Below are 26458 nucleotides of genomic sequence, written 5' to 3' on the forward strand. Positions count from 1 at the left end.
ATATATATATATATATATATATATATATATATATATATATATATATATACGTTCGCACATGGTTGCGTTAAAATGTGTCTGATACAGTTTGATATGATTTGAGACGGCATATAGTACTTATGGCCGCATATGCTATTTGGATGTGATCAGATATGGATAGGTATGTCAGGGTGCCCAAGTAGGGCACTAGTCACGGCCTACGGGGTTGGGTCGTGACACTATCGAACCAATGAAACACTTCAACATATGAAACAAATAGGAAAGTACTTAAGCTACTAATAAACAGATAATGAAGAGAGATTTACCGACCTTTTGTGGGTACAGTGAAGTGGGTCTCGAGGTCTCGAATCTACTCTTGCGTCGACAGGTTCGCAACTCGAGTCAATAATTAAAGTACTTCCGTCGTAATTAAAATTCTCGCCGAGCAACGATGAAAATTAATCAAATCGTCAAGAACTTAACTTCGTCACAAATTTCGCATCTTCAACAAAAAGTATTTTCTGATTTTAATAAAACCAAGAACAGGATAAAAGAAGCTTAAGACTTAGTGACAACAATACTCCGTATCTAATAATCTCCCTAATCAACGTTCAATCCCTAATCGGTGTTGAATCCCCCGAATTTTCTATAGACTCGACTTCGAAATAATAAAAGAGCAAACAGAAATAAGGTTTTGAATTTCCAAAACTGTCTAGGAAACCATGGAATTCCCTCGAAAACACTGAATAATGTCCCCTAAAGTTACTGAATCCCCCTTTCAATTGAGTAATTCTTCATTATTTATAGAGCGAGGATGAAGAGGAGCGTATGAGAGAGAGGAGCGGGGACAGGCGTGGGGGACAGGAGAACGTGAGGAGCAGGGAGCAGGCGTGAGGGATGACGATGGTGGAGAGGAACGTGGGAGAAGAGAGAGGTTGAGCGAGAGAGAGAAGGGGGAGACGGCAGGTAAGGGAGTGAAGAGAAAGGGAAGGGGAAAGGGATTAGGTTTTAGAAAATATAAGTGGGCCGGATCGGGTAAGGTGTTGGGCTGAACCGGGTCGGGTAAGGTGTTGGGCTGAACCGGGTCGGGTAATTAGTATAGGAATTGGGCTGGTTGGGTAGGTGGATAAAATGTGGGTTGTTTATTTGGCTGTTTAATATATGGGCTGATTTGGACTCAAATGTTGATCCAAAAATATTGATCCCTTCTTCCTTCAATTAATTTATTTGGGCTTTTAACTTAATAACCAGTACAAAATATACTATGTGAAATATGTAGAAAATAGGGATTTAACAAAGTGTTGTCTTGTAATTAATTTAACGAGTCCAAACCCGAAAATGAAATGATGACGATCATTTAAAATTTGTGTTAAAGTAATGCTCGTAAATGTTGAAAAATAAAAGTAGCGAAAATAATAGTAGTGAAATAAAAAATAGAATAGTGAAAATAAAGTATTTAGCTCGTCAGTAAATTTAGAAGCCCGAATGAATAAAATTAAATAAAGGAGGGACAAAATTGGGTGTCAACATAGGTAATGTAACAGCCGTTATGAGTCGACCCGACCAAATAATTTTTTTTTTTTTGTGCGGGTTGCCCTTCAAAGGCACTGGTCTTTACTTTTTGCCCTTCAAATTGGTGGTCTTTAATTTTTGTCCTCCGCACTGGGCCATATATCATTTTTTTTTCTCGATTGATATACATGAGCATGAGCAAATATATATTGTAGTGATTGAAAAAAGTACTAACAATTATCCACATCCATTTTGGGAAAGAGAGGCCTGAGCTTTAAATGCCTACTCAAAAACTTTATTAATGTCCTTACGGCTATGGTGGGGTTGTCTTTAAAATAACTAGAACCAAACTCTTAAACTGCAGCTTGTCATTATAAATGAAGTTAGGAGCTATATGTTGTTTTAACGCTCCAAAAATAATGTTTGATATGTGTCAAATTCTTGAAAGGCCGTAATGTCGTGTCCGCATCGGATCCTCTAAAATATAGTATTATAATTTTTTGAGGATCCGACACGTATGTAGCCATTAATATTTTTTGAAGAGTTCGAACTTGTATGTGTACATGTTTCATCATTCAAAAGCTATGTTGTTATACCTGTATTGGATCTTTCAAAAATACATAATTTTTGAAGAATCCGACATATAACCAATTAATATTTTTGAAGAATCCGAACATTATAACACTACGTCATCTCTAGTTTTCTTAAGTAGAAAGACTTTCCTTGCTTGCTGTTCTGAAAAATATTCCTAGTTTTCCTTCTTGACATGGTGAAGTAATTGGTTCTATATCTATGTAGCAGTTGTAATAAAGTAATTGCACGGTTTGGCCTTCAAATGGGCTGATTTTTAATTTTTTTCCCTTCAAAATTGAATTTATGTTTAGAGGGACCTAAGTTAAGCATCATAATATTCACAAGTTATATCAGCGTCCTTAAAAAAATATTATGCCCCGCTAGGTATAGTTCGAGTTTGAAGGACTACAATTAAAGACCAGCCCATTTGAAAGGCAAAAATTAAGGACCCGTTTGGCCATAAGAATTTTTCACTTTTTTCCGGATTTTTTTTTTCCACTTTATTTGAAAATCAGTGTTCGGCCATGAAAATTTCAAAATTTGAAAAACACCTAAAATCCTGTTTCCACTTTCATTACATTCAAACAACAAAATATTCTTTGCAAAAACTATAACCAAACACAACTCCATATTCAACTCCAACTTCAAAATTCCAAATAAAGTTAAAAAATACTATTTGATTTTCATGGCATAACGCCCTTACAAAATAGGCCCAAATATGTTAATAGCCCAAAAAAGAAAGTACCCGGGCCTATAACCCGTTACCCGTTTGTTTGTGTTCTACAAAAATCCCGTAATTTGTGACTCTTTTTGCCCTTCATAAATTAGTGCTACTCCACTATTGTGACCAACAACTTAACCATGGCGGAGACAACAACAACAGGCTCCGATGATCAGCAAAACAAACCCGGAAACCCAATTATGTCATTTATCTGTGGTGTTCTTGACTTCTTCAAACCACCACCACCAAATAATAAGAAGATAGAAGAAACCACTGCAGTTACTTCAGACCCCAAACCAACTGTTTCAGTTATAAAAGAGGAAAAACCTGATGTAGTCAAGTTTCCAAAACAGGATTTGGAAACTTCTTTGAAGCTTGAATCTGAAGGAACTGAACCCAATACTAACCCTGTCGTTTTGTGGCAGGTATTCTATTACTCTCTTTGTCCTAATTTATGTGACACAAATCGGAGTCTAATTTGACCGTGAATTTGTACATACAATTTAAGTTTTTTGAAAAATAATTTACATAAAGAAAAAATACTATAAGTCATGATAGTTAATAATTTATATTATTTAAAGGGCATAATCAAAGATATTTTCGTCTGACTGTCGAGAAACGAAAAGTATCACATAAATGGGACGGAGGCAGTATTACTTAGCCGTTTCTCCATAGAATTTTTTTTCCCTTTTTTTTTTGTCCATAGAATTTATTTTCTCTTTTTTCCAATTTTTTTTTCATAATTGATTGATTATTTGAATTGTGGAAGGTATTTATTTTCCTCTTTTCCAATTTCTTTTCTTCAAATCATCTCATAATAGGTTTCTATACAACTATTACAAATTCAAATTCATTAAACCATTCATATAACTAAGTTTGAAGTAGTATATTGGTATTTGGTGTGTATATGTTTAAATTAACATTTTAAAGTTTCGTGCGGAACTAATCGGATTATTTTTATAAGTTCCCTCTGTTATTGAGGATTTTTTTTTTTTTTGGATGTTTGATTCTTTCTTGATGACTTGAAGTATTATTGTCCAGGAACAGGTGGTTAAGATGACTCCAGAGTTGCTATGTATAATTTGTGTATAGTTAAGGTCAACTATAGTTATAAAAAAGAATATTTTTTTTGCTTAAGACTATGCTTTCACTTCTCACTGATGGAGAATTGAGTTAGACACCTCTTAAACTAACATTTTGCATTTGATGATACTAGCACTGGTCCATGTAACTTTGTTTTCTGAGAGATTAGGCGAAAGTACGAATTCCTACAGTCAGACCAATCTTCATGAAATTTCAGACCTATTGGGAAATAGTTAATGAGAAGGGGAGCCTTGGCATAACGGATAAAGTTGCCGCCATTGGACCAAGAGGTCATGGGTTCGAGTCGTGGAAACAACCTCTTGCAGAAATTAGGGTAAGGCTGCATATCCTTGTGGTCCAGCCCTTCCCCGGACCTCGCGCATAGCGGGAACTTAGTGCACCGGGCTGCCTTGGGAAATAGTTACTGTATATTAATTTTACAATATTGAAAGCAGTTTGTATTCTCCAACCTTAAGCACCTTTTGGGAGGAGTTTACACTTTGCGGACCTCGAAAGAGAAAAGAACATTGTAATCACTGAGGTACATAAGTACTTCAACTGATTAATCAGTTATTTGTCATTGGTTCTTCGAGAAAAAGAGTGGTGTTGATATCATACATGGGATAAATAAGACAGACTAGTAGCAACAGCTAGGCTAGAATACGAATTAAAATAGTAGTGTCAGATACCATATGTGGGAGAACGAGTGGGACTACTGTGGAACCATCTATTATATGTTTCAGAACATAAATGAATTATTTTGCCACACACAAGGGTGTGGCCTAGTTTGTCAATGAAGTGGGACCTCAGGTTCAAATCCTAGCACAGACAAAGCACTAGGTGGTTTCTTCCCATTTGTTCTAGCCTTGGTGGACATAGTTACTTGGTACCTATTACTGGTGGGAGGTGACAGGTATCCTGTTGAACTAATCGAGGTACGCGAGCTCGCCCCAACACCGCGGTTATAAAAGAAAAAAATGAATTATGTTGCGGTGGTTATATATACCATCAAAATGAGAAAGGATGAAGTGAAAGCTTTGCACACAAGATTGATCTTGCTGTGGATATACGTACCATTAAATTGTGAAAGGATGAAGTGAAAGCTTTGCACACAAGATCCTGTATTTGATATCGATGCAAAGGGAGATATCAAAGGAAGGAAGAGAAGTATTGAATACGACAGTTGGAAGTCAGTTATATAGCAAGCTTTTCTTCTCACGTATGCGTTGCCACGATTTGTGTATGCCTCTGGGGTTGATATACATCTTTCCTGATCTAACTTTGATGACCAAATTTCTAGATCTTTTCGTGTTTTCTGTTGGTGTAGTTTCAAGCTTTATTTGTGTCAATATAGTGTAATGATGAGGAATTAAGTAGCTAATGGATTGTGTAACCAGAAAAAGGAAAAGGAGGAAATTGTAAATCGTCATGTGTTCGACGAGCAAAATGTGGTGCCCCTGCATATCTCAAGATTTTGCTTCTTTCTTCATATGCTGCCTTTTCTTATTCTATTGCCTGAATTTTCTGCACTCTTTCTGAAATCAGGTTTATGCTATCGGAGGGTTCTTTGTTTTAAAGTGGGCATGGTCAAGATGGAACGAGCGTCGAGGAAAGAAGAAGCCATCCGATGAAGAACCTCCTCCGGGTCAAGAGTAGAGAAAAAGAAGAATGATACTTGTGGAGGCAGGTTTATGACTTTATGTGAGTTTTGTAAAGTGTTGAAGTCACAGTTCTGGTTTTACAATACTAAATGTAAAAACCCGAATCAAGCTACATCAGTTGGCTGGACAACATTTTGTACAACCTGTGTTTTAGCCATTCTTGATAATTCTTCAATTGCTAAAGCAAGTGGATGTGTGCATGAGTTATTGTAAGCTCGTGTCTTCATTCAAAATGGTAAGTCAGTATTTTTTATTAAAAGAAGGTGCTCTTGAGCACATGATATTGGAAAATCGGAAGGTTACATTCTTATCACGTTGTTCATGGTAAGTAGCTCATATTGTAGCTCGAGGAGCAAAATTCGAGTACCTTGAAGCCAATTTATTAATTGCCTTTAAATACATGAGATGGGTTGATAAACAAAAATGGATTTATGCTGCACTTGTGTGGATTCGATGATACAGCAGAACAATCTCACTTTCCTCATAGTAGGTTTGATTTACGTTCAATAGCGAGCAGAGCAATATCCCAACAAAAGAAAAAGGATCTCATTTATGACCTTCGCCTTACAAGAGCACATAACAGGGAAAAAGATGCAGCTACAACCAGACCTCTTTGTAACCTTCATCTTTTATAACAACATTTTACTATCACGGCCAAATTTTCTTCCGAACCCATTTTCATGTTATGTTATAGGAGTATTATATGTCTGAACTCTGCACTCTTCTTCGGCCAAATGTTTTATAGTATTTCGCTATAGTAGTCATCTGAACTCTGAAGAGAGATTGTACCACGTGGTTCCTGCTCAAAGACAAAATTTCCAACACAGAGATGTCAACATTCCGCATGATATATCTCCAGAACCACAGAATCAAGATGTGTAATCCAACAGCTTGTGTAAATGAAACGACAAAACGTTACAGATCATTCGATGCTGCTACTTGTACACTTGTCGTCCGCCACACACGCCTAATCAAAAGAAACACTAGTAGATAAAATCCAACCTTCCATGTACGTTAAGTTGGTGAACAGGAAATGAGTGCAGAAAATTGCTATAGCTCAGTGAGCAAACAATCAGCTGGAATTGTTCTTTAAAAAAGTAAATTCAATAGGTGGGCTGCACCAGTATAAAAATAGCCAACAGTTATTAAGAATAAATGTACCACACCACCCACAGAAAAAGTCCGCTGGAACCATTTTATTCAGAACTCATCATTATTTGTACTTACAAGAATGCAGAAAGAACCTCTAAAGACACTTAGAAAGGGGAACGCCTACGTCATAATGTACATTTGAATCATGTTTAAATAATATCAGTCCTAAACATACAATATCAGTTCCAATCATCTCCAAGTGAAATCCTCTGCAATGTCAAAACTTTCAGATGGTCCGCATAGAAACTCAATTAGTTGTCCATGTACAGATCTTGGATCATCATATCTAACAGCAACTTTGTTGAAGCTGTGTTCTTTTTGCTACTCGTTTAATTGTTTGTTGTAATGTTTGCCGAAGATAGAAATTGAACCTACTGTCTCCATTCAATTCCCTACTGTACAAATATATTTCACCAGATAAATAAAGTTTGCTGCAAGAGAAGTGAGCTTGGTTGAAACCATCTCTGTTAAGTTCCGAAATAACTATCATAGATCGAAAGCCGATCAAATGCATCAAAGTTGGCTTTCAAACCAACAAGTTGGCTCTGAAACTGAGAACAGCCAGCATTTGGCCACCTGCACTCTCCATCTTTAGTGTGCATAGGGCACAACGATCCACAAACTCTGATGAGAGGATTGTCAGAAACGGTATCTTCCATCACAGTAACAGGTTCAGAGAAGTCTGCTTTCTCACTGTGGGGCAATGAACCATTTGGATCTTTTGTAAGAACTGAGCAGACAGATCGCTGAGGAATTTCTGTTGGGTTCCTTTCAATGCCAACATTACAGTCTCCATCTGCTGAAAGGTAGACATTGAACCCCAAAGATTGTACTGCACGCTTTACAGTAGCAGTTTCTTTGCTTGCTCTTTTTACCGCATCCCTGGCAGAGGCGCTGACAAGTTTCTCATTTCTCAATTCTGCAACTAAGGACTCCACGGTGACATTTATTTCGTTAAGTCTCGTTTCTGCTGCTTCTTTTGCCTGTGCAAAATGTTGTTTTTAGACAGTTGATGGAGGAGTTATGAAACACAAATCAACATACACACCAAGTTCTAGCTTGCATTGACAAAATTAAGATGCAACAGTAAAGCGACAATGACAGGCAACACTATAAAGGAGCTCGAAAGTTATGCTTGTCAATTATGTAGGTTGGATGTATCTTATCCTAGACTTCGTAGCGAAGTTCTTTTTTCATAATAGCTAATGTCATGAAACTATACAAGCTAAATTTGGTCAACCATTGTAATTTGACTGTCAACATTAAAATGCCATATTGGGGTTCCCATGCACTTTGCAGTTTCAAGCTGGAAACCTTCTTTTTCCTTTTCGGAGAGGCCGGAGGAGAAAGAAGTCTGCAGAGCAAAAAGAGAGTTTACCCTTTGCAGTTCAGAGAATTTTCTCGTCAGGTTCCTGCATTCTGCTTCAACTTCTCCACCTTGTGCCTCTGATGGGCAAGCCCAGCGAAGATGAAACTGAGGCCAAACAGTTGGAGCTAAAGCTGCTGCTGGTGGAAGTAGTGGACCATCATGTTTAAATGGGTCATAGAATAGGTTGTAATGCGCATGAGAGCTTCCTTCCGATGCCCGTAGTTCAGCTAAATACATCCACAGGCATCCACACGCATCAGAAATACCAGCTTGCTCTCTTTCCTTCTCGCTGAAATTTAAAAGTCAGAAGAAGTGAACTAAAACTAGGAAATGACATTTACAAAATCCTTGCTAACCATGATGGAGTTCAAACAACCTAAAGCCAAAACCACTGATGTGGAGAAGTCTTGTACTGTGCTTAATAGCCGTAGATCCTGATCATAAGTATAAATAACACCCTCCTCAAAAAAAGTTATGAAAAGAAAATGTTTGACTAATAGGGTAAAATAATATTTTTCAGATATATGTATCCTATCTTGTCATTATTGCACCATAAGGATAATTTCCTTTCAAATAAGTCAAACGCACACGACAAATTACCAGTGTTATCAAAAGCGAAAAGCGAAAAGCGCAAAAAAGCTCTAAAGTCAGCCGGGGCTTTAAGCGCAAAGCGCAAATAAAGCATGGGCTTTAATTAAAAAAGGCGCAACGGTGCAAAATAATAATAATAATATATATATATATATATATATATATATATATATATATGTTTAGCCCAAGACTAATAATAATAAGCATGGATAACAAATATATGGACAAACAAATTGTAAAAACATAACAATCGAGCGAAATATCAATTATCTGGTGTCATCTCTTCAAGAGAGGCTAATTGGCAAGGAAAAGTATGTCTTAGAGCCTTGATGATGACACTAAAGCGCACATAAAGCGAGGCGAAGCGCTCAACATGCTTTGAGCCTCGCTTTAGGGCTTAAGCGCGCTTCAAGCGCGCCTTTGACAACACTGCAAATTACGACGCGTCCACGCACTTTCGTGCTGAACGAGCAACCTAACTTTTAATGTGGTGTAATCAAACATGAACAGGAGGGCAAAAAAAGATATTAAAGAAGTCATATGAATACATCAAACAAGCACCTCAACTTCTAACAGAGTGAAATTTTTTCTGGTTTTTTCAACAAAACCATGTGTACGAAAATGAAAGTGCAAAGAATATACTTCAAAAACAAGATTACCTGTTGCACAAAAAGTTTCCAAAACGACAAGAAAGCATGCAATCCAGAAGATCTACCAGGAAAGCCTGCATTGTTGGAATTGAAGATAGGAAGCTTTATTTTCTCCGTGGGATATATATTATCAGTTAATTGGAACATGATCTTTTTGTTCTTGTTTGACTCTCTCACTCTCATGTCTTTTAGCGATACATACCGAAGAGAACTCGAAGGCAAAAGGGTACATCCGTAACAACTGCGAAACACAATCCACCCACTGCACAGTGTATCCAAATATATCAGGTTAGAGCTAAAATATTAAAGAAACCAAAAAAAGGGTAAAAAAAGAAGCAGAGATAGAGGATATTTTTGTCAACACAAGAAATTAACACCAAAAGAATAACAAATAAATTGTACATCCGTAAATATATCAAACAAAAGGTAGAACTGTGAACCGCATGCAGACTTATCGTCCAGAAGACATACCTGCAAAAAAATGGGGGAATTTTGGTTCTGTGCATGTGATGTATTTTGAGCTTGAGATGAGGATGACCCCGCTCCTTGCCGCACAGGTGATAGAGGTAAACTCCCAGTCGAAGCCTGACGAGATAATTCAAATGGCATGTTGCCACTTCCAGATATAGTGGGCATCCCCAGACGATCTGAAAATGGATGACCAAACGCAAGCCAATCTTTCTCTACAAGTGCCTGGACAAGAATAGATGATTCGAACAACTCAGAGGCGCTATCTGTATATAACCAGGGGGTAGGAAATAGGAATGCCTCACTAAAATGTTAAATCCTTCTAGCACCCAGGGCCAGAAGCGCGACTGAGTGCATTACTGTCAGGAGTAAAATGACACGCTGAAGTATTAACACAGACCTAAGTGGTCTCATGTGGATGAAGTATTTCACGCTCCAAGAAGGGAAAAACAACAAGGCTACAAATGCTAAATACCAGGAAACATGAGCAGATAGATCCAAACAAGTTGTCTCAGTACCTGAAACCCTTTGATTGTGCGATAGTATGGGTCAAGTAGCAAGCTGGCTAGTGAGACCAACTGTGTTGTTCTATCCCATCCATCACTGCAAAATAAGTTCCAGAATTCAAAAAAATAAAAACCTACTTTCTTCAAATAATTTCTGATGAAGAATCAATTAAAATAAATAAATGAAAAATCAGAACAACATGAGCTTCATACCATAAATCATCAGTTGGATAAACAAATATGAGATAGTAGAGATTTTTGGTTATATGCAAACAAAAACCATCAAGGACTGAGCATTTTCCCATTCAGATAAAAGGAAACTGAACAAATATTTATAGGTCATACAATGTACTGAAAGCTACTGCCAAAATAATTGCACGGTGCAATTTATGTTGAATCGTTTGTTAGTTGGAGTAGTTGAGGCAAAACTTTGTTTGCAGGTTCAACTGACCACTAGTTTTGCTTGTCATCAATCCTCATGTTTTGAGAAAATAAATTTATTAGATTGACCAAATAAAGATGACTGTCATTGACCTAGATTTTCTCCCTTGCTCATTCAACAAGAAAACTGATTATGTCACAACTCTTTGTCTTTCTCTGATTCTATACCCAAGTTGCTCAACAAATTCCATGATAATTTACTGAAAGTCATCTATATTCCTACAACAACAACAACAACCCAGTGAAATCCCACATCGTAGGGTCTGGGGAGGGTAGAGTGTACGCAGACCTGACTCCTACCAATCTATATTCCTACAACCTGATACATAAAACAACAACTATGCCTCAATCCCAAAACAAGTCAGGGGTTCTACTATATGAATCCTCACTAATCATGTCGCTCCATTTAAGCTCATCTTGGACTATTATCATACAATAATAACAATAATAATTGTAGTAGTAGGGAGTACTGGAAGTTCTTAAATATCTCTGGCATACAACAACAACAACAACAACAACCCAGTGAAATCCCACATCGTGGGGTCTGGGGAGGGTAGAGTGTACGCAGACCTTACTCCTACCAAGGTAGGACGGCTGTTTCCGAAAGACCCTCGGCTCAATAAAAGCATAAAAAGAAGTCAGATAAGTCTAGTAAATATCTCTGGCATATAAATCTCAAATACGATGAAAAGGCTCTTAAAAACATAAGTCTAGTAAACGCACTAACGGTAAAACATAGTCCCAACCGAAATGTACATACTACTAAGCAATCCAAAGAGGAATCAACAAAACCATGAATAGAAGAGACTCAAGCATTTAACAAAGTTCTCCATTTAGACATTTCATGCCTTGTTTATAAGCATAATAATGAGTCCGGAATGCAAGAAACCTGCAGTGAACAAGCACTGAAGCTGATTCAAGTGCAACACGTGCAGCAATCCAAGCAGCACCAGCTAGGACACTTTGAACATGTATTAACCACCCAGTATCCCCCAGAGTAGAAACTGAAGCAGACATACTGCTGAGATTGCCTCCGCCCCAACTCCATCCACCATGCCTCTGGAAAAGCAGAAAAACAAAATTGATAGCATTAGCTTTCCATCACTAGTCCCTCCTTGGCTCGCTCTCCTTCTGGCACCATGCCCCCACCCCCCTCTCCAAAAAACAAAAAAAAAAAGAGAGAAATTTACTCTGTCGAAAGGACAGAACCTCCCCGTCAATTTTCTTAGTTCCTTACCTAAGAGGTGGCTTCTGGTTGGACCACCAAATACTGATGTCACATATCATTGGAAGAGAAGAAAAACAGGAAAAATACATCTCGCAAGCATATAAACTTATAAACTTAGAACTTATAACGGTCCAAAGATATTCAAATAGTCCCTGTTACTCTTCTTTACTTAGATTCACCTACTTACCCAACCAGGGAAAAAAAAAATCTTGATTTCAACTCCCTTGTATCCACTGAATGTGCATACAGGCACAGACTGCAATCACAAAAGAAAAGGACAGAGCAACTAGAGGAAGAACCCACTGGCTTGACCATGATCATTGTCAGAGTCCAGATTGGCTTCAAGAGTATGTTTCAAATACTTTTGAAGTTTGTTACACTTGAACTTATCAAAGCACATAGAGTATTATGAGTCACAATGCCAGGATGCACCCATAGCCCTGGTGTTACAATAACTAGTCACAAGCAGGTATTTTGAATTCACTTTCAGCAAAGTTCCCTTAGTTCCTGCCACCTTAATTCAAATCTCTGTTTGGTTTGGTGCCCACAGTGCAATGGTAGGTGAATATTAAAGTTCTAAATAGTGGGCATTTCGTATGAAAGAAAAAATTTCAGATAGATTAGTGGCATACCAGAAAAGATGACATTCCATCTGATGAAGTAGTCCCATGAGTATCCAAATAGTCTCTAAGCCGACCAAGACTCTCCCTCATTGCATGTATATTATCAATGCCAAAGAAAACAATCTGAAAGGCAAGGTAAATCAAGCAACATAAATCCCAAGAAAAATAATGGGGAAAACTATACACCCTCCTTCTCATTTTATATAGAGGTTTTTGACTGGATACGGAGTTGAAGAACGAAGAAAGATTTTTGACACACAGCTAAAGTACCCGTAGAAGTTATGGTCTTAAACATGCCATGAAATTTTATGGCTATAAAGAGCATGTATTTAAGGAAAAATGAGAAGTTTAAAGTTAAGGAGTTATCAAACATATGTCATTCTTTTAGGAACAAACTAAGAAAGAAAGTGCGCCCATATAAATGGAACAGAGAGAGTATTATGACGGAAACAGCAGCATAACCAGATAGCTCAAAACTTAAACAGACCTCAGACTGAAAATAGTTTGCAGATGACTCTGATCCACCTCCCATTGCCCCATTTGCTAAAGCATTTTTCCTCGGCCTTGCATCAGCAATATATAGCTTCCTGAGAAGACAAATAAAGAACATACAAGAACATACACAATTACTAAGAGCTGTGCCGTAGAACTCCACATGCAACAATCTGAAAGGAGTGATTCATCAAAAAGGAACTATCTAAAAAGCGAAAGTAACAGCGAGAAACAAGAACAGAAGTATTTTTATGACCTGACCAAGGAAGGAATTGAGTACAGAGTAACTAGTCACACACCAAGAAATTCACTTGTAAGGCTTAAGAACAAAAATTTAATCAAGAACACCTAGAAATTAAGTGAAATAAAAGGGAAGAAGTAAAAGGAAAACCTCCGTTTCTCTCCAGCAATTTGAGTACAGAGTGCAGCAACTAGATTCTCATCAGCATTGCTGCAGAAAAGAACACATAAATTTCTTTTTAAATTAGCTCAAGGAAACACAGACCACCATAAAGCTTTAACAGCCCATTTATTTCTCCACGAGAACAAACCTAATATAAAAATTAATAAAAAGAAAAGAATCATATAATTTGGAATAACCTTCTCATATTCATCATGAGTCCAACTAAAGGTTGAGAAGATCGTGCAAGAACAGCCCCCGTTCCTAACAGATGCAAAACATAAGCAATGGCCTAATAAGATCAAGGCAAAGAGAGTTCAAAGAACTAAATTTAGGCACACCTCTATCACACCATGTTATGGATGGAAGTCTACACCGTGCACGGAATGTACAAGCCTGCAGCACTTTGTCATCACTAAAGTAAGCACAACGAAAAGTCATTAGGTAATTACCAAAATAATAATCAGTCAACGCAAGAAATATGGGAGAACAAAGAACAAAACCTTACCTTATGGACTTTGGTAAGAGTAAAGCAAATGGATAAGTGGGGGACATTGTGTAATTAGAGTTGACACTGCTTATACGCCACCACTCATTTGAGAGTGTGAATGACCCATCTTCAATAGCACGGATAGAAGCTTGATAAAACCCCATTCCAAGAAGTCGGCAATACTCATTCAACAACCTTACTTTGGGATTTGTGTTACTAAACCTGGACGGGCCACCAGCAAATGCATAGAGATCCCATAACCTTGGAGGCCTTGTGCACCGTAATAATGCATCATAGGCATCACGCCTCTGGGAAACCACAAGAAGAGCTTGTAAGCAAAACGTGCGCAGTTGTTTTGGCAGAAGTTAGGAAAATCTTGTGTTGTAAAGAGTCTGCGTGACTTTGTTAATGAATACAAGCTATTGCAGATCTATGCTAAACATAGAAGTATTCAGATTACTGTCCAGTTTCAACTACCATAATAGTCTTAGGATGCATCAAAAAGCATTGAAATCGCATATATAGAGGTGTTAACACCTACTAAAGCCAAGACAAATGAGATGTGGTCCTCCACAAATACCCCCTTCATCCTGTATAAATTTCATCATTTGAAGCAGATCTATTTGTTGATAATCATTTTGAAGCAGATCTATGTGCAGCTATCATCGAAGAAGTTAACAAAGTAACTCACAATTTCTATGGAACATGTGAAACAACAGAAAAGAAAAAACTTTTAATGAATGTATTTTTTATTGGTAAAAGCAATCACCGATATACAGCAGCAACAAGTAAATGCTGTAAAATATTACTCTTGATGAATGTTGGTTATGGACATACAATAGGATTCTATATATAGGAGTTTAGACTACACGAAACAAGAAAATTACTGGGAAAGTTCCCTATATAAAATAGTTCAATAATTATCAAAATTCTAATTCTTTTTTCTTATAAAGCCAGAATTCTAATTACAATGCAACCATTAGGAATATGCCATACAATTAACCTAGAGCATCGTATACAACTCTGATAAACACCCTCGAGCTACAGCATATATATCTGCGCTCCAAGCTAACCAAACATGTACTTTATTCTTGGACTTCAGAGAGAATTTGTCCAATAGACTTCACAATTGGAACAGAAAGCATCACTATCTTAAAAAATAACTTTTGACTCCTGGAAAGCACATCCATTCTAGTTTGGGATTGAGGTGTTTGACTGCTATATTTTTGTACATAGTGTGGACTTAATGACTAGATGACTGGTAATGTGGATTAGTAACCAGACAAGTTGACTAACTCAACATGGAATACTTGCTAGATTAATGTAAACTATAGACTTAACATGTCAGCTAATGTGTATGCACTTGACCAGTCACCTGACATAAGACCAATGACGCAGCAGGATGATGTCATGGCAATGATTACTGGATATTCCTGACTTGATTGGTCGGGTCAGCTTACATGGACTTCTAATAAGACAAGTTAGTTAAAATGAATTGTTAACTTGACATATCAGGTGATGTGGATGTTGTTGTAATGGTTAATGTAACAAAGTGAAACTGTATTGTTTTTTAACAGAAAGGACACGACAGGGGACAGCGATGATGTGCTGACACGGCTGATAGAAACTCGGCACGTCGGTACGTCCACATACATGCGGCTGGAACTAAAGACTTGAAGCCGCATAAGGAGAGGATCTCCGACAAGGTTTTACCATTGTGTATTGACACAAAATACCTGATGTCAAAATCGGGTGGAATAGAGAAGAACAGCAAAGATATAAGACCTCTGAGTTTTTTATTTTTTCTGGAATGGAGATCACTGAGGAAAGAATCGAGGAGAAGTGAAGAAATGTGACAACATAAAAAATTACGGTAAAAGGATAAAGCATAAAAAAGGAACAACAAAATATGGTGAGAATTTATTTATTTCACAACTAGGTAACTGACAGGACACTAAATTAGTACTTTTGAATTTTAGAAATCTCAGGTACTGTTGAAAAGACAATAAAGTAGACGAAAGAACTCGAATTGAATTGGTTACAAATAACAGAAAAGACGATTTATTGTGTAGGAGTTTAGACTTTTTCCTAAATGAGAAAAGTTACAGGTAATTAGTGAAGTTTCTATTTATTGTCATTCTAATTACAATACATGTTCTAACAGCACACCACCATTAACCTAGAGATGTACGACGAATCTAGATATTTCTAGCCCTTGCAATCTCGAACTCATTATATTTTCAAAATCTCTAACTCACTATTCCAACCTGAGTTGCTCAGGGCATTATACTTGGTGAAACACACGTCGCTTATCAGTAATAGTCCACAAAATTCATTCAAAAGGACAAAAACCAACCAGTCAGGAAGAGAAAATACAAAATCTCATGCTATTATTGAAGAGCTCAGTCATCCCAAGAGAAACTTGAAAGGCATTGCGCTGTCAGCAAGTTCAAGCCACATAAAGCAGCTGGAATTTCATGGACTCCCTCCCCCCACCACAAATAACAAAGCAGATCATCTTAATGAAGCTTAAAGCATATACAGAAGAAAAAGGAGATAAAATCAGCACATGGGTTCTCATGAGTCGACCTGCTTGGTTTTAGGACGAAAACCAAAGACAATGATTCTCATATCTTTGCCTGAAAAAAAGAACATGAAGTTAATTACCATTTTCAGAATATCTTACAACAAATTCTCCAAGGATGAAGATAATGCTTTCATCTAATGACATACCGATGATCTGAAGCAACCGCTGTGATCCAGTCTTTTCAGGTTGACGTGGACCTGATGGAAGCTTCAAAGCCTAGTTAGCAGGAAAAGAAAGAATTTTAGTCAGACTTGACCAATACAGGAAAGGGTTAAATAGTACTGATTCTAGAATGGGGCATGAAAGACCAAGGTTCAAATCTCTGTAGAGGAAAAAAAAAAAGCTAGGTGATTTCTCCCCATATAGCTAGACCTTAGTGAAAGCAATACATGGTAGATTAATCGAAATGCGCAATAGTTGAGCAGAAACCATCTTTATCCCAAATAAAAAAGAGAGATACCATTAAGCTGTTGCATATCTAGATCATAAGAAGAAACAAAAGCAAACCTACAATTTTCTGGAACTTCTCAATGGTCGCCAACGGTATCGTGCCCATTGCAATGATATCTCTAGACCCTTCACTCTAGATAATACAAAGACAAACAACATTCAGTTCAGTACAAAATCACAGAAAGCTGAAGAAGATGAAAAGAAAATTGTGACAATGCATAGATATCTCAGGTAATTCATGTATGTAACCAAGGATGTGTGCCAAAAGTACCCAAGGCATTTTAGAAAGCAGATTTTAAGAGTAAGACCGAGATGTTACAGTGGTCTCAGCAGGAAATCTGAAACTACCACCAAAACCACAGAATGTCGAAATACTATCTGAACATTCAACAAATCACAACTTCTTACAATAATCAGAGCACCATGAAGACATTGCACTACATTCAGCCAACTACACGCTAAATTTGTGTGTAACAAAATGCAACTGACAAGAGGCTAGCTGGACGAACCTGCCTTTTGTGTGTGTGTGTGTTTTTTTTTTTGGGGGGGGGGGGGGGGGGGGGGGGGGAGGGGGTGTCACTTACTGACAAATTTTCAGAATTGATGCAGTGACAAAGAACTTGATCAGTTAACAGAACCAACATAAGGCCAACCCCACCCACACCCCAAATGGGAATAGAGTCTCTTTAGCAAGAGGGCAGAAACATCTCAAAACCTCTGTTTGTAGCCTTGTCTCAAGACAATGTTTCAGAAATCACCAACAAATTAAATTACCCTTGCCTTTGTTACCAGGAAAATTGGAGACAATTTTATTTTTTTGATAAGGTAAAGTTTTATTAATAAAGTACCGAAATGGTACAAAGCAGTACATGACTAAGCATCCCCCAACCAGACAAATCTATATATTCCCACCCAGTAGATACAAAATATCCAAGTATTGATCCATATTCTCTATAGTGCAACTATTACACCAGATATGTGACTTTTCTTCCCTTCAAAACACGCACTATTTCTTTCCAACAATATGGTCCAGATATGGAGACAAATATTTTCTGATACAAACAAGCAGGCCAAGCTAAAAAAAGGGCAGGCCATCTTATGGGTTCAGCTATTTGAATTTTTGTGCCAAGTCATGGAAATTAGTGATAATGTTAAGGAACTGCTTATCTATCCTTAGGTTAGCAAGAGATCCAAGCCATTTTTCATGAACTTGCTCCTTTCTTTAAAGGAGCCAGGTGAATTGATGTGAGCCCGCAGAGCTTCACTTTGCCACAGCTGCGTACGCCCGTGCCTAAAGCTTGCTCCTGTATACTGTGCTTATAACCATTGGATGTGGACCTAATTACTACTAACTTTTTTATTTTTTTGGATGACCTAGAAATCCTGTCTAAGGCCAACCTTTTTTTTGTTTTTTTTTGAGAAGGTATGTTGTATGTATTAAACACAAAACAGTACATGGGTTGTACTGAAACCATATTTACAAGTGAGCAGAAGAGAGTAAAACCAGTCTACAGTTCTAACAGGAACCTAATGAGTCTAGGATAGATATAGTATCTTCTGGGTAGATCTGGTTACACCAAAAAGAAAAAAGCTTAATACAGTTAAGATTGATCTCCTGCATTGTGTTGCTGCTGTTCTCAAAGCATCTAGAGTTCCTTTCTTTCCAAATTGCCCACCAAATGCAAGCAGGGACCATCTTCCATCTGTTTATGTCATCTGGTCCAGTTCCAGCTGCCTCCCAACTAAAGAGAGCTTCAGTAATCTTTCTAGGCATTGTCCAGGCTATGCCTCTGAGATTAATGAAGATCTTCCATAGCTGATCAGTTATCTTGCAGTGCAAAAATAGGTGACCAACTGTCTCTACTTCTTTTTCACAAAGAAAACATCTTGAGCACATAGTCCAGTTCCTCTTCTTTAAATTTTCATGTGTGAGCACAGCTTCCTTTGCCAGTAACCATGAGAAGCATGCAACCTTGCATGGTATCTTGGTCTTCCAAATATGCTTCCAGGGCCAGTTGGTGACTTGAGGTGTTGGTTGGTTTATCAATTTATAGGCTGCATTAACACTGAATTTTCCACTACTATGTCCCTGCCATCTCAACGTGTCATCTCCGTTTTGAGTTCCTGTGAAGTTATCCAGTTGTTTGTAGAACTCAACCATTCTACTTATCTCCCAATCATTCAGGTCTCTTCTGAGTATCAATTCCCAACCTTGAGGTCACCACATTTCAGCTATAGATCCCTGTTGGTGATGAGCTAAAGCATATATGCAAGAGAATAGATCCTTCAAAGCTCCATTCCCCAGCCAATTATCATTCCAGAAAGATGTCCTCTTACCATTTAGCACTCTGATTGAAACTTGACTCTTTAGAGGTGGCCATAGTACCCTTATAGACCTCCAAAGACTAACTCCATAAGCTGAGTTCACTGGTTTAGTCATCCAGTTGTCTTCTACTTCATATTTGGCTTTGATTACCTTGCTCCATAAGCTTTGAGGGTCTTGAGAGTACCTCCATAACCACTTCAATTTGAGGGCTTTGCTGTGATTCTTCAAATTTCTAATTCCCAATCCACCTTGAGCCTTGCTGAGAATTACCTCTTCCCACTTGACCAAGTGATTGGCTTTTTTTTCTTTTTTACCTTGCCACAGAAAGTTCCTTCTTATGCTGTCCAATCTTTCAATGACCCCCACTGTCTAAGGCCAACCTATTAATACACCTACCACAGCCTTCGAAAATTGTGGATGATAGAACTACCCCTTTACCTTTCCCCACTTAAATACCAGCCTTTGTTTGCATGGGGCAGGGCTCAAACCTGTGACCTCAGTCACAAGTCCCACAACCTTAACCACTTAAACTAAGCCCTGGGGGACCCTAGGCACTGTGAATTCTTATGGTTCTCTTGGTTGTACACATGCCATTATAATACTAAAACACAGATGAAAAAACACAGCACAAGCCATGATTGAATCCGCATTTCTCTTCATCTCTGCTGGCTGCTATGATCCTCGAGGCAGATTTACTTTTTTATTTAACTCTTCTTCTTTATTATCCCTCTTTTTTGGTATGTCTACAAAAAGCTGTAACTAGTTATGCTTCTGACTGACTAGGTATGCTTCACAATGACTAGTATGCTTCTTATTCATCTTCTGCTTTGTACTTCCTCTTCTTTGTTAGTATGTTCTCAAGCCTTCATCGTCTTCATGTGGCTGCAATTGGGTTAGCTTCTGAATCGACTATTCTTCATTGTCTTCTACTCTCTCTGTCTCAAACTCCTTTTTTTTTTCATTTTCTAGGATCTTCTTTATTATCTTTGTTTCTTTTTGTTTGTAGGTGCTAAAATTGTTTTATTCTGACCGATAATGAAAGATGTGCTAATTTGGGACTATAATATGCAGATCCTAGGTCATATCCTTATGTGTATAAAAGGTTTAAGATAAACTGAAAGCTAGTTCTGCTTGACCTGGAAAAGCTTCAGAAATAGAGAAACTTCTTTAACATCTTTTCTTAATTTCCTTTTTTTTTTTCCTGGAGATAAGATCTACAACCAATCATGTAAGTACTACAAACATGCAATCCTGAACAAGAAAAGATAAGATAGACAAAAATGGAAAATTAGTTACTGCAATTGCGTTAAGCCATCCCACTGTAGAGAAAAAGAAGATAAAGACAACTTTTTAAGTCAAAATGCATGCATCGAAAAAGAAAAAAAAGATGGATAAAGACATTAGCATTTAAAAATTTAATACTCAAAATCCCTAATCAGTGTGGCTCTCACGATTGACATTAGACCTTCCAATATCAGTGCCTTATAAATCATTATAATATTATATAATATGAATTTGCAATGTTTGAGGACAATTTCACTGGCATAGGTTTACAAAAGGGAACTTCCATAAGCAGAGTGCATAAAAATAGGATTTTGGCCATATACACCATCAGATATAAAGGAAGAAACTGCATGCATCACTTACCAAGAAAAGGAGGCGAAAATTAGTCACATATAAGGTTCCAGCTTCATCAGTGTTGACAAGAACTACCCCATAACCCTGGAAAAATCAGTTAACCTTGAGAGTTGAGCTGACTAAAAATTGTGGCAACTGAAGAGAACAGAAACTACTGAAAGCCTCTACATAATAAAGTTGAGGCTTCTGTATAGAGGCATTTCACCGAACACTTATTAATAGTTTGTTCCAACTGAGTTTTATTCCAATACAGTACATCTTCATGATCTAAATGATGCCCTATTAAGAAGCTCATGAGGAGATAAATAAGAAAACAATCATTAGAAAGAAACAATCAAGATATACAGCACTTATAAATATAATAAACCTATAAATTAATATTAAAAAAATTAACATCCTCACAAGCCAGCATCATGTCTTCCCAATAAATCAGGAGAAATATTAAACAGCAGTTTATGTGTGGGGAATCATATTTGTATCTTATGCATTAGACAATAAATGCTTCTAAAGATAGAAAATGCAGAAATAAACTGTCAGCATCTTCTTCTTCTTCCATTTTTTTTTTTAAATTAGCTGTCAGCATCTTGTTTGAAACAACCTGAGGATTTTATAGACTTCCTTCATGGTTCTTCACAATGTCTCACTATATGTAAGTCCCTTGGATTTGAAGGGGGAAATAATTCTCAATTCACTACTTAACCTAAAAGATAATTTACTAAAGGTAGATTTTCTTTAGAAAATTGGATAAATGTACCTCAAAAAAACATCGATTAACATATAATAATTTCTTACGCTGAAGAGAATCTAAAAGGCTTAAAATAGTCAAAGATTTCAGCAAAACAAAAAAGGAAGAAAGATTAGTTCAATCACATCTTTGTCCAAAAGCTTTACAAGTCAATAACTAAATTGGGAAAAGTGAGGAAAACAGTTAGTACAAGAAGTCTAACTTACTCCAAATAGGCCCTTGGGGTCCTACTAAGAGTTAAAAGGCAGCTTTTTAGTTAAAGCTAGGAGATCAGTTCCTATGCGGGACGGGAATAAAGGCTTCTAAGATCAGAACCCCTGACCTAAGTATTAAGTTCCCTCAGAATGAGATGCCGATCTTCTACAGAAAAGTTAAAGCTAAGCCACTATTTTTAATCGCTACTTTATCCTATCAAAATATCGCAGGGACACATTAACAATTCATAAGGTGGTTGGTTAATCGTAATAAACCCCTTTAAGTACCTCAAAACTTAGGTGAACTGTCAACTTTTAATCAAGATCATACACCTAGCCAAGCATACAAACATCTCTGTTAATCTCCAAATTGCTCCATCTTTGGTTGTATAACATACTCTTGTTGTGTGTAGGCTGGCACCTTTCCTGTGATTGACAAAATCCCTATGTTCAGAGCTAAGGGCCAGATTTTTTATTTTATTTTTCAATAAATTAACATAGAGGGATATGGAACCCCCCCCCCCCCCAAAAACCCCCCCAACCAAATAAAACAACATATCATTTACATATGATACTTTATTTTGTGCAAGCGGTTAAATAAATGAGAAAGCTTTAAATGCAACAGAGTTCAGACAGATTTTATAACCCTTTAAGGCAAAAGAGTAAGTCATATTTTGCAAGTGTGTGTTAAAAAACTGTTGTTTCTCAGGCCACTTCCTGATATCCACCCACAAGGGGCAAAAGAGAGTAGCTTGCCCCACAAGCATTTTTTAAGTTAGCTCGCATCGCCTCCTCCCAAGATAAACGTCTTTTCTAGCATCTCAGAATTATTTAAATTGCAGTCAGCAAATGCTCGCAATATATGTAGAAAGCCTTTACCTAGTGTTTTTAAAAGGGAAAAGTGTGAAAAAGCGACAAGGTTGTCCATGGGCTTCAAGCAAAAGTGAAATGCACGCTTCTTAATCATGCGCCAGGAATCGGGTTTCCAAGGAGGGGAAAATTCAGATCGATCCAAAGATCCTATTTGAAAAATTGGAAGGGAAAAGGTCAAAAATACACCTCTACTTTCATTTATTAGTTAAGTTTGTCCCCCGTTATATAAAGGGCTATTCGTACCCCTGCCATTATGAAACTTAACATATTGGCCCCTAATTGGACAGATTCCCCAAATCGATCAAAATTACCCGGTCCCCTCTTTTAACCCGACCCACCTAATTAATTTAGTACCTAATAATCAAATTACAGTTAAACTAACTAATTTCAGCATCCAATGTATAATATTGAAAATATTAATCAAATTCCTCAAAGTTGAGATTCAAAGAACCTCCCATTTTCTTTTTTTTGATCACTTTGGGTATCATTCTTTCAAGCCACACTTCTTTGAAGCGGACGGCGCCCCTCGCTTCTCATCGCAGCGATGGTTATAACACTACATTCAGGGGCGCAGCTATATGTGCCGAAGGGTGGTCAGTCAAACAATCTTTCCCGAAAAAGTTTACTAATGTGTATATAGGTCAAATATCACTTTTTATACATGTATAATAATTTGAACTCCCTTAGATATTCTTGGTCAAAATTCTGCCTTCGCCACTAACTGCGATTACCATATCATCTTTGACTTTAATACATATTACTCCCTCCATCCCATTTTAAGTGTCTTAGTTTGACTAGTCACGGTGTTTAAGAAATAATTAGAGACTTTTTAGTCTTGTGGTCCTAAATTAAAGATGTGCATAATGTATTAAAATTTCCTTTCAATGTTGTGGTTATAAACTTGCCATATAGGATGTTTGAATTGTCAAATTACTAAACATAGAAAGAGGCACTCTTTTTGGGACAGACCAAAAAGGAAAGTAAAGACACTTAAACTGGGATGGAGGGAGTATCCTCTAATTAATTTCACGCAAATTTTTTTTGAAAATGAAAAAAAAAAATCTGCACGAGGATAATCTTACAAAAAACATATGTATTCCATACTCTAATTATACAGCAATAATCAGTAGAGTCCTAATTTCATTGTCTGGGAGACTGGGACACAATTCTTCAAAATGCACTACACACATAGATATAGCATTACCTCTACCACAACATGCTCGGCTTCCAGCAAGAACTGTTTAACTCCAACAGGAACCGACCTCGAAACGGACTGCATGTATCAATAACCAAAAAAATAAGAAAAACATGAAAACATTAAATTCCTCATTCAATAAAAAATACTTCCTCCATTAATTTGTAGTTGTCACGTTTCGCTTCTCAAGAGTCAAACTACGTGAACTTTGACCAACATTTTAAAATGCATTTTTTCATCTTCATCACATTAATATGAGAAGAATTGCAACTTATTATATTTTTCATATAGTTCCTGAACATCTAAATTTTGATTTTAAAATATTGAATTAGCTTAACTCAATTTAACTCCAATGATTAGTCAAGTTGACTCTCAAGAAGCCAAACATGACAAGAAAAGTGAATGGGAGGGAGTATTAAGCAGGAATCAACGCACATTTACTCAAGATATGAATTGAATTGAATTTGATTAATTCAATATTTCTTCAGAACTAAAATTTAGATGTTCAAAAACTACGAAAGATACTATAAGTTGCAAATCTTCTCATATTTATGATGAAAAATACTATGTTAAATGTTGGTCAAAGTCCAAGTAGTTTGACTAACAACAAGCGCAACATGACAAGTAAAAGATATTAAAAGTTGCAATTCTTCTCATATTAATGTGATGAAAAAATACATATTAAGAATGTTGGACAAAGTTCACTTAGTTTGACTATCGAAAAGCGAAACTGACAAGCAAAGGGGAACAGAGAGAGAGTATATTAACCAGGAACCAACGCACATTAACGCAAGCTATGAATTGAATTGAAACAGATTAATTCAATACTTTAAAACTAAAATTTAGACGTTCAAAAACACAAAGTAACAAAGTAAAAGTGACAAAGTAAAAGTGAACGAAAGGACAATTAACCAGAAATCCAACGCACATTAACGTTAGCAAGCTAGAAATTGAATATTTTAAAAATTAAAATTCAGATGTTCAAAAACTATCAGAAAGTTACTATAAGTTACAATCCTTCCAAAAAAAATACATAGTTTGACTATCGAGAAGCGAAAAGTGACAAGTAAAAAAGTGAACGAAAGGAGTATTAACCAAAAATCAACGCACATTAACGTTAGCAAGCTATATAAATTGAATATTGAAATAACGGAACCCTAGGTAAAGAAGTAAAATTACATCGATTTTGGTCCATTCAAGGGCGACAAAACTACCAGCTCCTTCAATCTTATCTGAATCAGCGAGTCGAGGATCACGGAATGACGGAGATCGCTCCGACCTACTACGATACATGGCGGCGCGTTGTGCCCACTCGACTACGGCGGTTGATTGACTTTGAGTTTTCTTTCTTCTTTTGCTGGTTGTTGTTGTTATTGTCTTTTTGTTTTTTGAAAGAGTATTTCCAACAAGGAAAGAAAACAAAAAACAGACAGTGCTATGTAATCTCTCGTGAACCAAAGAAATGAGAGAATTTCTGTTTGTTTTTTTCATTTTTTTTATTTTTATATTTGGGTGGTATTGCTGGACAAGACACCTGTGAGATCATGGGCTCCATCTGACGTGGGATGTAAGTTTTCTGCTTACTATAATACTCTACTCCTTCCGGATAAAAAAAAGAATTCACTTAGCTTTTTTTTTCTCACATCAACAAATAAAGAGTCCACTTAGCAAATCAAAAAAGAATTAACCTTGTTTTTTCATATTTGCCCCTATTAAGTGTTATATGATCAAATCCAATGCCTATTTAATTAGGTGTAGTTTAGTCAAATTACCTATTTTTATCTAGAAATTAATATTTTCTTAAGAGGTGTGCAAATGTCTAAGTGGACTCTTTTTTTTATCCGGAGGGAGTAAATACTTACTGTGTACTCCCTCCGTCTCAAAATATTTTTGTCGTTTTTCATTTACACGCCTATTAAGAAAGCATTTATAAAGGTAGTATTTTGACTATTTTACCCTTATTTCATCATGTTCTCTCTTTTCAATAAATATTTGATAAGTGAACTCACAAAATCAGTCCTTTGATGTAACTAATAATACAAGCGTAAAATGGGAAAAAACTACTTAATTTTATCTTGGGTAAATAAAATAATAAATATTTTAAGACAAATATTTTTAGTAAGGATAACAAATATTGTAAGACAGAGAAAGTATATTTTTATTACCTTTAAAAAAAAAAAAATTTAATCGTTCATAAGAATTTCTGTTTTTATATATATAATATTTGTATATTTGGGTGGTATTGTTGAAGAAGACACCTGTGATATTAGTGGGCACCATCTGACGTGGGATCTAAGTTTTCTGCTTATTATAATACTTACGGCATATATTTTTGCTACATTTAAAAAAAAAAAAAATTAAGAAGGGTAAAGGGTCAAAAATACCCCTCTACTTTAGAAAAAGAGCTAAAAATATCCTCTGTTACGAATTTGGGTCAAAAATAATGAAGCGGGTTTCAAAATAAAATTAGATTATTTTGAGAGATTTGGAAATTTCCACCAGGAGATGGAT

The 26458-nt window shown here is 36.7% G+C and overlaps 2 protein-coding genes across 4 annotated transcripts; one reads left to right on the plus strand and one right to left on the minus strand.

The window, feature by feature from the left end:
- Positions 1-2867: 2867 nt before the first annotated feature.
- On the plus strand, positions 2868-5742 carry LOC132614141 (uncharacterized). Its single transcript, XM_060328515.1, has 2 exons — positions 2868-3210; positions 5414-5742. The coding sequence occupies exons 1-2, from the start codon at positions 2926-2928 to the stop codon at positions 5522-5524; spliced, it is 396 nt and encodes a 131-aa protein (XP_060184498.1). The 5' UTR covers positions 2868-2925; the 3' UTR covers positions 5525-5742.
- A 959-nt stretch (positions 5743-6701) lies between these two features.
- Positions 6702-25421, minus strand: LOC132614140 (phosphatidylinositol-3-phosphatase myotubularin-1-like). 3 transcript variants are annotated; one of them, XM_060328513.1, is made up of 20 exons: positions 25127-25421; positions 23957-24025; positions 22168-22305; positions 20950-21024; positions 17038-17109; positions 16673-16742; positions 16529-16578; positions 13958-14247; positions 13791-13864; positions 13650-13713; positions 13441-13500; positions 13045-13144; positions 12567-12680; positions 11596-11765; positions 10278-10362; positions 9763-9984; positions 9494-9553; positions 9301-9365; positions 8060-8339; positions 6702-7664 (listed from the first exon to the last, which is right to left on the minus strand). In XM_060328513.1, the coding sequence occupies exons 5-20, from the start codon at positions 17080-17082 to the stop codon at positions 7149-7151; spliced, it is 2265 nt and encodes a 754-aa protein (XP_060184496.1). In that variant the 5' UTR covers positions 17083-17109; positions 20950-21024; positions 22168-22305; positions 23957-24025; positions 25127-25421; the 3' UTR covers positions 6702-7148. The 3 variants fall into 3 exon arrangements, with proteins under 3 accessions (XP_060184496.1, XP_060184497.1, XP_060184495.1); XM_060328514.1 differs by having other exon boundaries at positions 17034-17109; positions 25127-25420; XM_060328512.1 differs by lacking the exon at positions 22168-22305.
- Positions 25422-26458: the final 1037 nt, after the last annotated feature.

This window comes from Lycium barbarum, chromosome 10, assembly GCF_019175385.1.
Source record: "Lycium barbarum isolate Lr01 chromosome 10, ASM1917538v2, whole genome shotgun sequence".
Taxonomy (NCBI): Eukaryota; Viridiplantae; Streptophyta; class Magnoliopsida; order Solanales; family Solanaceae; genus Lycium; species Lycium barbarum.

Excerpts from the sequence above, each read along its gene's own strand:
- LOC132614141 (XM_060328515.1), top strand. The coding sequence starts at position 2,926 with ATGGCGGAGACAACAACAACAGGCTCCGATGATCAGCAAAACAAACCC. Across the intron at positions 3,211-5,413 it reads ACCCTGTCGTTTTGTGGCAG|GTTTATGCTATCGGAGGGTT; the intron begins GTATTCTATTAC and ends TTCTGAAATCAG.
- LOC132614140 (XM_060328512.1), bottom strand. The coding sequence starts at position 25,240 with ATGTATCGTAGTAGGTCGGAGCGATCTCCGTCATTCCGTGATCCTCGA. Across the intron at positions 17,110-20,949 it reads ATTTTCGCCTCCTTTTCTTG|AGTGAAGGGTCTAGAGATAT; the intron begins GTAAGTGATGCA and ends TGTATTATCTAG. Across the intron at positions 13,714-13,790 it reads CATAACATGGTGTGATAGAG|GAACGGGGGCTGTTCTTGCA; the intron begins GTGTGCCTAAAT and ends TGCATCTGTTAG.